The 13,117-nt window shown below is 48.3% G+C and overlaps 1 protein-coding gene across 1 annotated transcript; it reads left to right on the forward strand.

The window, feature by feature from the left end:
• Positions 1-8,442: 8,442 nt before the first annotated feature.
• On the forward strand, positions 8,443-13,117 carry EIF3G (eukaryotic translation initiation factor 3 subunit G). The gene is made up of 11 exons (XM_040240752.1): positions 8,443-8,545; positions 8,694-8,740; positions 9,323-9,406; positions 9,515-9,603; positions 9,747-9,806; positions 10,988-11,092; positions 11,197-11,386; positions 12,143-12,250; positions 12,370-12,506; positions 12,594-12,700; positions 12,993-13,117. The coding sequence occupies exons 1-11, from the start codon at positions 8,526-8,528 to the stop codon at positions 13,006-13,008; spliced, it is 963 nt and encodes a 320-aa protein (XP_040096686.1). The 5' UTR covers positions 8,443-8,525; the 3' UTR covers positions 13,009-13,117.

A 13,117-nucleotide genomic window follows, 5' to 3' on the forward strand; every position in this document is an offset into this window, starting at 1 on the left:
TGCTATACAGTAGGCTCTCAGTTATCTGTTATATACGGTAATGTATATATGTCAATTCCAGTCTCCCATCTCATCCCACCCTCTTCCCTTGCTATCTGTAAGTTATCCTCTATATCTATCACTATTTCTGCTCAGCAAATAAATTCATCTGTACCATTTTTCAAGATTCCACAAAGAAGCATTATGTACAATATTTATTTTTCTCTTTCTGACTTACTTCACCCTGTATGACAGTCTCTAGGTCCATCCACGTCTCTGTAAATAGCACTATTTCATTCCTTTTTGTGGCTGAGTAATATTCCATTGCATATATGTACCACATCTTCTTTATCTCTTCCTCTGTTGTTGGACATTTAGGTTTCTTCCATGTCCTGGCTATTGTAAATAGTGTTGCACCGAACATTATGGTGCATGTATCTTTTTGAGTTACGGTTCTCTCTGGGTGTATGCCCATGACAGCTTGCAGAATTTTAGTTTCCTGACCAGGTCCTGAATAAACCCGGGCCCTCGGCAGTGAGAGCCCAGAGTCCTAACCACTGGACCGCCAGGGAATTCCCAGAAGCTCCTTCCCTTTCAAAACTGAATAATGTTCCACTATATGGATGGACCACATTTTGTTCACTCATTCACCCATCGATGGACACTAGGGTTGCTTCCACCTTCAGGCTAGTGTGAATTATGCTGCTGTGAACGTGGATGTACAAACATCTGTTCAAGGCCATACTTTCAATTCCTTTCTGTATACACCCAGAAGGAGAATTGCTGGGTCATATTTCTATTCTGTAGTCATTCTATTTCTGCATTTTTGAGGGCCCATCATACTGTTTTCCACAACAGCCAAGTTGTGTGTGTGTTTTTTGTTTTTTGACTTCACCCCATGGCATGTGGGATCCTAATTCCCTGATCAGGGGTTGAACCCACATCCCCTGCATTGAAAGATGGAGTCTTAACCACTGGACCGCTGGGGAAGTCCAGATTGTTTTGTTTTTAATGAAATAAGTATCCAAAGCACAGATGACACCCTGTCTTCCCCGCCTGCTACTTCCTCAGACACAACCATGATGAAAGTGTTGCTGTGTTTCCTTCCTGTCTAGGCTTTTCCACCATTGCCACATGTTCCTAAACTCAGTTATTCTCTGCATCTTTAAAAAAACATTAGGTTCATCTATTCTACTGCACGTATCTATCGGCAACCTGTTTTTCTCAAGCACATTTGCAATTTTCAAACAAAAGTAAGCTATAGAAAAAAAGACGACACTGAATCCCACAATGGCCAAAACGAATGGTCAGCACTTGTTTCCCATTTTTGTGTCACAAGGAAGCTTTTCTAACACCCCATCATTGCCACAGTGACCACGATCACGCACATATGTAATGTGTCCACACTGACATGCAATCATTTGCAACTACTAATGAAAACTGACGCAAACAGTCACACAACCACCGATCTACCACCTATTCCAGCACTGGTTCCAGTGCTGGGCATGCATGCAGCAATCACACAGACCAGCATCTTCCCCAACTGTCTCAAGAACAAGGCAGGCAGACAAACCACAAAGAATGAGGGGATTTTAAAAAGCAAGAAATACTACATTCAAAATAAAGCAGAGAACTTGGGGATTTCTCTGGTGCTCCAGTGCCTAAGACTCCACGCTCCCAATGCAGGGAGCTCAGGTTTGATCCCTGGTCAGGGAACTAGATCCTGCATGCTGCAACTAAGAGTTTGCATGCTGCAACTCAAGATCCCACATGCCACAACAAAGATAGAAAATTCCACTTGGCCAAATACATAATTAAAAAAAAAAATGAATTGGGATGGTCTGACTCTGATTCTAATTTGTTCCTCTCCAGATTTTATTATTAAAATGCACACATGTTGTGTGTGCCGCTGGACTTTTTTCTAAAGATCTGGCTCTTTTTTTTTTTCTCCAAGGATAGCTGGACTTTATACTTGTGTATTTGCCTGTGTCATCAACTGCCCAGATCAAGATGCAGAAAATTCCCTTCACCTGCCTGGCACTGCAAGCTGGTTCCCTCTCCATTAAGAGATGATCACAGATGACTTGTTACTATGGATTAGTTTCGCCTGTCAGAGAATTTCACACCAGCGGAATCGTATGGCGTCTGTTCGTTTGTGTCTGAGACATGCATACATGTCACTGTGTCAGTCGCTTGCTCCCCTTTATTGCTACGTGGTACTGCATTGTAGAGATGAAACAGTTTGCTGGTCCATGCCTCTGCTGATGGATTTTTGAATTCTGTTATGTCCTGCGTTGTGTCTCCCACAAAGGTCATATGTTGAATAACCCCCAGTACCTCCGAATGTGTATATATTTGAGGGTAGAATCTTAAAAAAATTTTTTTAAAGATGAATAAAACGAGGCCATTAGGGTGGGCCCTAAGCCAACAGGCCTGGTGTCCTTATAAGGACCATGTGAATACGCAGGGAGAAGACAGCCATCCACAAGCCAGGGAGATAGGACTCAGAAGGACATTTTGATTGCAGACTCCCAGCCTCCAGAACTGTGAGAAAATAAATTTTCATTGTTTATAAGCTGTTCAGTCTGTGGTATTTTGTTATGGCAGAAACAAATTCAAATGATTCCCAATTTGGGCCATTGTGAATAAACCTGCTAGGAAAGTTCATGTGCTTGTCCTAATATGTGACCTTTTGTGGATGTGTGTTTCTGGTGTTTTTGAAGAATACCAAGAAGTGGAATTCCACCTGTGAGCACCAGTGAGTCCCTTGAAACTGCTGCCAAGTTTCCGACCGGTTCCGCACCCTGAGTGTCCACACCCCCCTGCTGACACCCTCTGTAGAGTTCCTTCTACTCTTGTCTTTTTTTTTTTTTTTTAATTATTTTTATTTTGGGCTGCACCGGGTCTTCACTGCTGCGTCCGGACTTTTCTCTAATTGTGAGCAGGGGGCGCCCATTGCAGCGGCTTCTCTCGTGAGGCACAAGTTCCAGGCATGTGAGGGCTTCAGCAGTTGCGGCTCCCAAGCTCCAGGTGCGCAGGCTCAGTAGCAGCACAGGAGTTCAGTGTTCCACGGCATGTGGGATCTTCCCAGACCAGGGATCAAACCCCTGGCCCCTGCATTGGTGGGCAGATTCTTTCCCACTGGACCACTAGGGAAGTCCTGCTGTTATCTTGGCTGCTGTCCTGTGCAGTCTCTGGATGTGGAAAGGATGTTGGTGTGGTGATAAAGGACCAAAAGAATGGCTCAGGGACTTCTTTTCCATCCAACCTTGTCCCATGCTTCCCTTGGCTCCCTTTTATTATCCCTTAGAAAACACCTGATTTGAAAAAAAAAAAAACATGTTCAATGTTTAAGAAAAAGTTTTCCAGGGACTTCCCTGGCAGTCCAGTGGTTAAAACTCTGCTTCCACTGAAGGGGGTGCAAGTTCAATTCTTAATCAGGGAAGTAAGGTTGCACATGATGTGTGCTGTAGCCACCACATAAATAAATAAATAAATAGAGAACTAAAAAGAAAATTGTATTCCATACAGAAAGAATACTGCAGTGGAAGTACAAGCAAACCTCAGAGAAGTTGCAGGTTTAGTTTTAAACCACTGCTGCTGCTGCTGCTGCTAAGTCACTTCAGTCGTGTCTGACTCGTTGCAACCCCATAGATGGCAGCTCACCAGGCTCCGCCGTCCCTGGGATTCTCTAGGCAAGAACACTGGAGTGGATTGCCATTTCCTCCTCCAATGCACGAAAGTGAAAAGTGAAAGGGAAGTCGCTCAGTCGTGCCTGACTCTTAGCGACCCCATGGACTGCAGCCTACCAGGTTCCTCCGTCCTTGGGATTTTCCAGCCAAGAGTACTGGAGTGGGGTGCCAGCACCTTCTCCGTGTAAACCACTGCAGTAAAGCAAATATTGAAATTAATCGATAAAGAAAATATCATGAGTCACAATTTTTTTTTTTTTTTTTTTTTTTGCTTTCTAGGGCATATAAAGCTCATGTTTCGGGGATTCCTTGATGGCTTAGTGGTAAAGAGTCTGCCTGCCAATGCAGGAGACACGGATTCAATCCAGGAAGATCCCACATGCTGCAGAGCAACTAAGCTTATGTGCCAGAACAATTAAGTTTGTGCCCTAGAGCCTGGGGGCCACAGCTGCTCAAGCCATGGAGCCCTGGAGCTTGTGCTCCGCGACAGGAGAAGCCACGGCAATAAGAAGCTTGGGCACTGCAACTAGGGAGTAATCCCTGTTCTCCACAACTAGAGGAGAGCCCAGGCAGCAACAAAGACCCAACACAGTCAAGAAGAAATACATTTTAAAAATAAATAAGAGTCATGTTTGGGCTTCCCTGGCGGTCCAGTGGTTAAGAGTCTGCCTGCCAGTGCAGGGAAGTGAAGTGAAAGTCACTCACTCATGTCTGACTCTTTGAGACTCCAATACAGTCCATGGAATTCTCCAGGCCAGAATACTGGACTGGGTAGCCTTTCCCTTCTCCAGGGGATCTTCCCAACCCAGTGACTGAACCCAGGTCTCCCACATTGCAGACGGATTCTTCACCAGCTGAGCCACAAGGGAAGACCGCCAGTGCAGAGAACAGGGGTTCAATCCCTGGTCCAAGAAAGTTCCACATGCTGTGGGGCAACTAAGCCTGTGAGCCACAACTACTGAGCTTGTGCTCTAAAGATCCTGCTGTGCAACAGGGGAAGCCACCACAGGAGAAGCCCCTTTGGCCGCAACTAGAGAAAGCCCTCACAGTAATGAAGACCCAGAGCAGCCCAAAATAAATAAAATAATTTTTTAAGTCATGTTTATACTATGTGTATATGTGTGTGTGTGCTCAGTGGTGTCCAACTCTTTGTGACCCTGTGGACTGTAGCCCACTAGGCTCCTCTGTCCATGGCATTCTACAGGCAAGAATACTGGAGTGGGTTGCCGTTTTCTTCTCCAGGGAATCTTCCCGACTCAGGGATCAAACCCACATCTCTTACATCTTCTGCACTGGCAGGTGGATTCTTTACCACAAGCGCCACCTGGGAAGCCCTATGTAGTCTATTTAAAGGGCACAATACTATTCTGTCTAGGGAAAAATAGAACTTTTAATTTAATAATACTTTGCTGCTAAAAATGCTACATAAACATCATCTGACCATGCAGGGTTCCCATAAACCTTCAATTGGTAGGAAATCTATAAAGTGCAATGAAACAAAGTATGCCTGTAAAGATGAGGCCAAGTCGAAACACCTAGAAGCATCAGTGTTTAGTGGTTAAGGTCCTTTTTGGTAGCCAGAAATGGGCACAGTTTTCTCTAACAGGGGTGAAGCTCGTTGGGCAATATTTAGCTAATCCCTTAGTCATGACAGTTGTGCTGTTTTCAATTCCAACTCTTTAAACCACATTGCACTGGACGCCTTCTTATAGCCAGTTTAGTGCACTTGGATGTGTATTTCCTTAGGTCCCTTCTAGAAGAGGACATGCAAATTTGTGAATATGAAAAACATGTTAAAAGGACTTCCCTGGTGGTCCATGGCCAAGACTTCAAGTTACCAATGGAGGGGGTGGGGGAAGGGGCCCGGTTCAGTTCCTGGTCAGGGAACTAGACCCCACATGCTGCAACTAAGAGTTTGCATGCTGCAACTAAGAGTTTGCATGCTGCAACTAAAGATCGTGCATGCGACTAAGACGCGGTGCAGCCAAGTAAGTAAACACACAAAAAGAAGAGATTTTTAAAATATATTAAAAAATATATATAACATAGGATGTGTGCTATATATTAATATGAAAAATATAACTTTATAGTTTATGTATATGTTTATATTTAAACCAAAACAAATCAGATGGTAAAAATTTTAAGTAAAACAGAAGTTTAGAAATAAGCTGCTCTTTCCTGATGGCTTCCTCTCAAAGCATTCTCTCAGCAACAGTTTGATCATTCTGTTCCTAAAATAGCTTGAATGTATCTACATATCTATCTACTATTATTAAAGATGTACAAAAATTGGTTCCTATAGCATATGCCATTTTATACCTTGCTTCATCTCCTTTTCTTGGATGTATTTTTAACATGACCTCAAGTAGATCTACTTCCTTAAGGACTGAATAGCATTTAATAGATTACAGCATAGCATGTCTTTTTTTCTTTTAATATTTATTTATTTAGCTACACCAGGTCTTAGTTGCAGCATGCCAGATCTTCCCTGACCAGGGATCAAACCCAGGCCCTCTGCATCAGGAGCTCTGAGTCTTAGCCACTGGACCACCAGGGAAGTCCCAGCAGCATAACACGCCTTAATCTATTTAACCAGCCGCTGTTAATGGGCAGATAGGAATTTCCAGTTTTTGCTATCATGAACAGTACTGCTCGGATAGCTTGTTCTCACATCTCTACATACATTCTCAGGTTTTTCTCACAGGCTGAATTGTCAACTGGCTCAAAGAAAAACACGTATGTGTATTTAGGTTTTAGTAGATATCATCAATATGCCATCTGAAGAGTCTGCATAATCTCACTAACAAAGTACAGGAGTGTCTTTTTCTCCGTATCTTTGCTACCATTGATTAATATCAAATTTTTATAGTTTTGCCCAACTGCAACATTCAGTGTTTGGATTTTGCATTTCTTGAAGTAAACTTGAGTGAGTTTGCACAACTGTTTATTGACCCTTTGCACAAAGTTTATAATAGTTTCATCTGTTGCCAGACTGCCATCTTTCTTTTTTTTTTTTTGGCGGTGCCTCACAACTTGCAGTCCTAGTTTCCTGACCAGGAATTGAACCCATGACCCCTACAATAGAAGTGTGAAGTCCTAACCACTGATTGTTACTGTTGTTCAGTTGCTAAGTCTTGTCCGACTCTTTGTAACGCCATGGACTGCAGCGTGCCAAGCTTCCCTGTCCTGTACTATCTCTGAGTTTGCTCAGATTCATGTCTACTGAGTCAGTGATACTATCTAACCATCTCATCCTCTGGTGCCCTCTGGACCACCAGGAATTCCCAACCACCCTCTTTATTTACTTATTTTCCCAGCCTCCTTCCTGGTCTCCTGCTAATTTATTCCTTTCCACCCTATCCTCTACAAGCTTCCAGAATAATCTTTCTCACAAGAAAATCTGGTCACATTGGGTCACCATTCAGAACATGTCAGTGCCTCACTCACACCCCACAGCCTGCAGGATAAAGAGCCTATGCTGGGAATTCCCTGGTGGTCCAGTGGCTAAAACTCTGTGCTCAAGATACAGGGGGGCTGAGTTTTATCCTTGGTCAGGGAACTAGTTCCCACGTGCCACAACTAAGACTCTATGTAGCCAAATAAATAAAAATAAATATTTAAAAAAACCTTATATATATTATATATATATATACATGTATATATATAATATATATAAGAGACTATGATCTTTAGTCTAGTTTTTAAAGTCCTTTATAATCTGGTTCCTATCAATTCCAAATACCCACGAATTGAGCACTTATCAAGTGTAGACACCCTGAGGGTGCTGGGGACCCAGAAGTGAACAAAGCAGGCAAATGTGTTTCTGCAGAAGTCTGCAGCAGTTTTTACCATTTTTTTCATTATCATCCCTCTAAAGGAGAAAAATGGAATTATCTTCAATTTAAATCAGTGTTAATCTAATTACATTTAATTTCTCCCTAACAATAGAAATTAAATGTTTAGGAATAAGATTTTGTCTGGGAGGGTTGGCTTTGGAGGCCACAAGTCATTGTCATCTCCAAGTTGGTTGTTTTTTTGTTTTTTGTTTTTTTTTGCCACAGAACAATTAATTTTGGTCCCCTTGGGAGTCATATCACTCCCACTGAGAATGCATGCAGTAGAGGGAAAGCTGGACAATAAGCAATAAATTTTTAAAAATGGAAAGGATTATATCAGGGAGCCAAGAATGTTACTAGGAATTCCTCCGTGGTCCAGTGGTTAAGACTCTGTACTTCCACTGCAGCGCCCAGGTCTGATACCTGGTTAGGGGATTAAGATCCTGCAAGCCTCACCGTGCAGGGGGGAAAAAAGAAAAAAGTTACACAAAGAGGGAGAATAGTTAGGGGGTGACTTGATATCTTGATCATTTGAATCAGGAAAGTTCTTTCCAGACAAGGGAGACCAGTTTTGGTTTCTTCAGCTGAAAAGTGGAAACGATAATTTCCTCCTCACAGTTCCTGCAAACAGTTAGAGCTATATAATTGAGCTTTATTGTCATTATTTTTAATTTTTAAAAAAAGGTAAAAGAAAAGGTCCGGTGGTTAAGACTCAGTGATCCCAATGCAGGGGCTCCTGGTCCAGGAACTAGATCCCACATGCCGCAACTAAGACCCAGCGCAGCCAAATAAATAAATAAATAAATAAATAAGATTTTAAGGTAAATGAGCCGAGCCTCTATTCAACGATTAATAGTAAAATACCGGGGCCCAGCCTCTCACACAGCCGGCGCTTCTACCTCCGTCCGTAGGGGGCGCTATGGAGTGCTACGGCTGCTCTAGGCGGCGGAACCGGACGTCTCTTTCACCTCTTACTTCCGGTCTTTGGCCCAGGCTTGGGCTGCGTGGAGATTTTGCGATGCCGACCGGAGACTTTGAGTGAGTCAGGGGTCGTGGAGGGGGTTTGGGAGGCAGACCGGGGATAGGGGGCGGTCCTAGGAGTTAATATGGAGCCTGGGTGCGTCGAGGCCGCGGGAGCCGGGCCTCGCCTCACTCATCCCTTCTTTTGACAAACTTGTCCCCGCAGTTCGAAGCCCAGTTGGGCGGACCAGGTGGAAGAGGAAGGAGAGGACGGTGAGTCTACCTTGTCGCCTCGGATCACCGCAGCCCGGCCTCCCCCCGCCGCCGCCCCCAGGCCGTCACTGCTGCCTGCTCTGATCCTCCACCCTGGCACCGCCGTCAGACCCTGCATCTCCCCTCACGGCCAGCCCCTGCCCCGCGCCACTCTCCTCTGGGCCAGCCTATCTCCACCTCCATATGTTCACCAGCCAGCCCATCTTCTGCCGTGCCACCGCCCAAGTCCTTGATGCCAGCACTTCTGCTTCCCTACTCCTGGCAGGAAATTGTTTAACAGCCACACTCCTGCCTTTGTATTAATACTATTGCTCGGATGCCTATGGCCCTCCCCTGCCCTCGGGCCCTCAGGCCAAGGATCCCTTTCCCCTTCTCATCGCTGGAAGTTACTGCGGGCCAGCTCCGTGTCCCTGGATGGCTATCCCAAGACACTTCCTGGCCAGTCCTCTGCCCTTGGTCCCACCTTTCTCGGCTCCTGGTGCAGGCATCATCCTAAAGGTCCCTTGATTTCAGCTTGGGAGTTCTGTCGCGGCCCCCCCCCCCCCCCCAGCTGACCCCTGCTCCCTCCACTCCCTGTCACAGACAAATGTGTCACCAGCGAGCTCCTCAAGGGGATCCCCCTGGCCACTGGGGATACCAGTCCAGAGCCTGAGCTATTGCCGGGAGGTGAGTGCCCGACTTCACTCCAGCCCTGGGCCGTCTCTCTCCCCAGCCTCCTTCCTTCTGGTCCCTATTACCCAGGGCTTAGTTCCTTTGTCTCTTTCCCTCTCCCAGCTCCACTGCCACCTCCCAAGGAGGTCATCAACGGAAACATCAAAACAGTGACGGAGTATAAGATAGATGAGGATGGCAAGAAGTTCAAGGTGAGGCTGGGGAAGCGGTGGGAGCCCTTTGCTTGAGGGCCACTTGGACTAGGAGAGAGTGGTGTGTTGGATGCCTTGATGAGGAAGATCTGCTGGGAACCTTGAGGAGCAAAAGGCCCAAACCTTTCCCCTCCTATCCACAGATCGTCCGCACCTTCAGAATTGAGACCCGGAAGGCCTCAAAGGCTGTGGCAAGGAGGAAGGTAAGACCCTTCTCCCCCTTTCTTGGGGGCTCCTCCAGGGCTGACTCAAAGAAAAAATAGGAGTTCTTTTCCCTATTGCCTTCATTTTTAGAAGTGGGGTTTAACTGTTTGTTAAACAATTTTCCTGGTGGCTTCCCTGGTGGCTCAGTGGTAAAGAATCTGCCTGCAATGCAGGAGATGCTGGTTCATCCCTGGGTCAGGACGGTACCCTGGAGAAGGGGATGACTACCCACTCCAGTGTTCTTGCCTGGAGAATTCCATGGACAGAGGAGCCTGGTGGGCTACAGTCGATAGGGTTGCAAAAAGTTAGACATGATTGAGAGACTAATGCTTTTTTGTTTTTTTCTAATTTTTTGGTTGCACCACACAGCATGTGGGATCTTAGTTCCCCGAGCAAGGCTTGAACCCACGTCTCGTGCGTTGGGAGTGCGGAGTCTTAACCACTGGGCCACCGGGGAAGTCCCCTGTGTGTACCTCTTTTGTTGGAGCAGAACTGAGGCCTGTGTGCAGTCCATGGGGGCCCTGAAAAGTCCAGCAGGTGCAGGAGTGGGAGCGGAGGGGTTGGTTCTTACTTCTCTTGGCTTGTCGCCTGGGAGGAACAGAGCCAAGCCCTCCTGTGAGGTGGTCGTAGCAGCAGAAGTGATGGCAGTAAATACATTTTGCACAGTTACCTACATGCTCTGTGTTAGACCCAGGTGCTTCGTGGGAAGTGTTTTCTCATTCAGTCCCCCTAGCATTCCAGGGAGGTGTGGGGAGCATTGTGGTCCCTTATAGGGGAGGATGCCAAGGTGCAGGTTGTTTAAGGAGCTCAAGGCCCCTGGAAATCTGGGTGACCCTGCACACCCCTGAGTATCACTCGGTGGAAGCTGGTCTGTTACCTGCACAGCCCCTCCCAGGGGTTGTTGGCTCTGGGTCTGTTTACCCCTGAGCTTCAGTTTTCTCATCTGTAACATGAGGCTGAGAGCTGCCCCTACTCTTGGAGCTGGCGTGAAGCTGGGGCCTGGCATGCCCTCAAGGAATAGAAACTGTCATCATCGCTTCTCCAAGGAGCGTTTGAGGGCAGTGAATAGGGTTCAAGACCCACTCACCCTCAAGGTGGTTCTTGTTAAGTCTAGGGTGCAAATGGAGGGGGTCCCACTTGTCCTTGCCCTGACCTGTCCCCCATCCTGCCTTGAGCTCAGAACTGGAAGAAGTTTGGGAACTCAGAATTTGACCCACCGGGGCCCAATGTAGCCACCACCACAGTCAGCGATGATGTATCCATGACATTCATCACCAGCAAAGAGGTAAGTGCGGTGGTGGGCAGGGGGAGTCAGTGGCCAGGGTGTTACTGGAGGCAGCAGGGGAGCAGCTGAACTGCCGTCTGAACTGCCCCCACCTGCCCTGCCAGGATCTGAACTGCCAGGAAGAGGAGGACCCAATGAACAAGCTCAAGGGCCAGAAGATAGTGTCCTGCCGAATCTGCAAGGGCGACCACTGGACCACCCGCTGCCCCTACAAGGACACGCTGGGGCCCATGCAGAAGGAGTTGGCCGAACAGCTGGGCCTGTCCACTGGCGAGAAGGAGAAGCTCCCCGGAGGTGCCAGGACCGTGGGATACTGCTGGCAGGCTTGAGGGTTGGGGGGAGGAGTGGGAGTGGAGCACAGGAATTGCGTGCATCTCTGGGAGTCGTGGGTCCTCACCTGGGGTCTGGACAGGACCAGCACTGTTGGTGGTTATCACCTCCCACACGGCAGCAAGGCTGTGGCCACAGCTCATGTTGGTTTGTGTGAAAGACTGCGGGTGGGTGCTCTGCTGGTGACGTCACCTGTCTCTCCCTGTTGGGGTTTGCGAGGGCCTCTAATGGGCACGGCTGCAGGGGTAAGGACATTGCGCGTAGTGAGGGAAGATGGCTGTTCTCTCAGTGTGTCTGTCCTGACAGGAGCTTGCTGTGTTTGCGCACGTATGCATGCACACACACAGACACACACACACACACTAGAGTTCTGTACTTGTGACTCGTGTGCACAGCCACTTGTCCCCTGTCCCCGGGATGGGAACCTGGGGGCTGTTGCTACCCTGTGTACCATCTTGGTGTGTGTTTGAGGCTGGGCATTTTCTCACCGTGGGTTCTCTCGCTCTTCCTGTGCTGCTAGCAGGCAGGGCATGTGGGTGGATCAGCCTCCTGGATGTGACCTTTAAGTCCTTTTAAGACCTTTAGCCCTTGAAGAGATCCCCCAGATCCCTGTGGTTTGAGAGAGAGGGTGCTTGGGGCTGGATCATGGCCGGAGCGGCTAGCGTCCTGGGCCAGGCTTGTGCCGGGGAGGCTTGACCTAACCTTGCTTTTGGTCCCCAGAGCTGGAGCCTGTGCAGGCCACTCAAAACAAGACTGGGAAGTACGTGCCTCCGAGCCTGCGTGACGGGGCCAGCCGCCGCGGGGAGTCTATGCAGCCCAACCGCAGAGGTGAGGCAGGGAGGGCACCTCAGTGCTGGGCTGATGCGTGGGCGGGCACCCCTTGTACCCTATGATTATCCCATGGGTGGGGCCGGCCCCTCACTGACGCCTCTTCCTTGCCTGCCCAGCTGATGACAATGCCACCATCCGTGTCACCAACCTGTCTGAGGACACTCGTGAAACTGACCTGCAGGAGCTCTTCCGGCCCTTTGGCTCCATCTCCCGCATCTACCTGGCAAAGGACAAGACCACCGGCCAGTCCAAGGTGGGCCAGCGGCTGTGGGGGCGGGTTGGGGTCCTGACTCCCAATTGTGCCCCGAGCGTTGTCCCTTACCCCCACTTCCTCCTCCAGGGCTTTGCCTTCATCAGCTTCCACCGCCGCGAGGACGCTGCACGAGCCATCGCTGGGGTATCCGGCTTTGGCTACGACCACCTCATCCTCAACGTCGAGTGGGCCAAGTAAGACCTCTGCCCTCCGCCGCCCCTCATGGCATCATAGCTGATGCTTGGGCTGACTGTGGGCCTCACCAGGGATGTCCCCGGGTGTGGGTCTTTGGCTGTCCTTTGCTTCTCATGGAGGGCCCCACGCCCCAAGGCCTGTCTGGCCCCGGGTATGCTCCGTGCCCCATCCCCCCTCCTCTCTGTTGAGTTCGTGTTGTGTATATAAGATGGGTGGTGGTCCTGGGACTCCCTAAAGGGTCTAGAGCCCCCTCACTTGCCATCCTCACCCACCTCCTGCTTCCCTTTCTAGGCCATCAACCAATTAAGCCAGCTGCTGCTGTTGCTGCCCAGCCCCTGGCCCCGGGACCCTTCAGTGACAGAAGGCAGCCTCCTGGAGCAGAGGGCTTCAGGGCAATAAAAAGTCTTTAGTCTCTA

The sequence above is a fragment of the Oryx dammah genome, unplaced genomic scaffold (assembly GCF_014754425.2).
Source record: "Oryx dammah isolate SB20612 unplaced genomic scaffold, SCBI_Odam_1.1 HiC_scaffold_5, whole genome shotgun sequence".
In the NCBI taxonomy this organism is placed as follows: domain Eukaryota; kingdom Metazoa; phylum Chordata; class Mammalia; order Artiodactyla; family Bovidae; genus Oryx; species Oryx dammah.

What these genes read in the sequence shown, in the direction of transcription:
- EIF3G (XM_040240752.1), top strand. Translation starts at nt 8,526, where the DNA reads ATGCCGACCGGAGACTTTGA. An exon ending in GGAAGAGGAAGGAGAGGACG is followed by an intron (nt 8,741 to 9,322) that starts GTGAGTCTACCT and finishes TCCCTGTCACAG; the next exon opens with ACAAATGTGTCACCAGCGAG. An exon ending in GAAGGAGAAGCTCCCCGGAG is followed by an intron (nt 11,387 to 12,142) that starts GTGCCAGGACCG and finishes TTTGGTCCCCAG; the next exon opens with AGCTGGAGCCTGTGCAGGCC.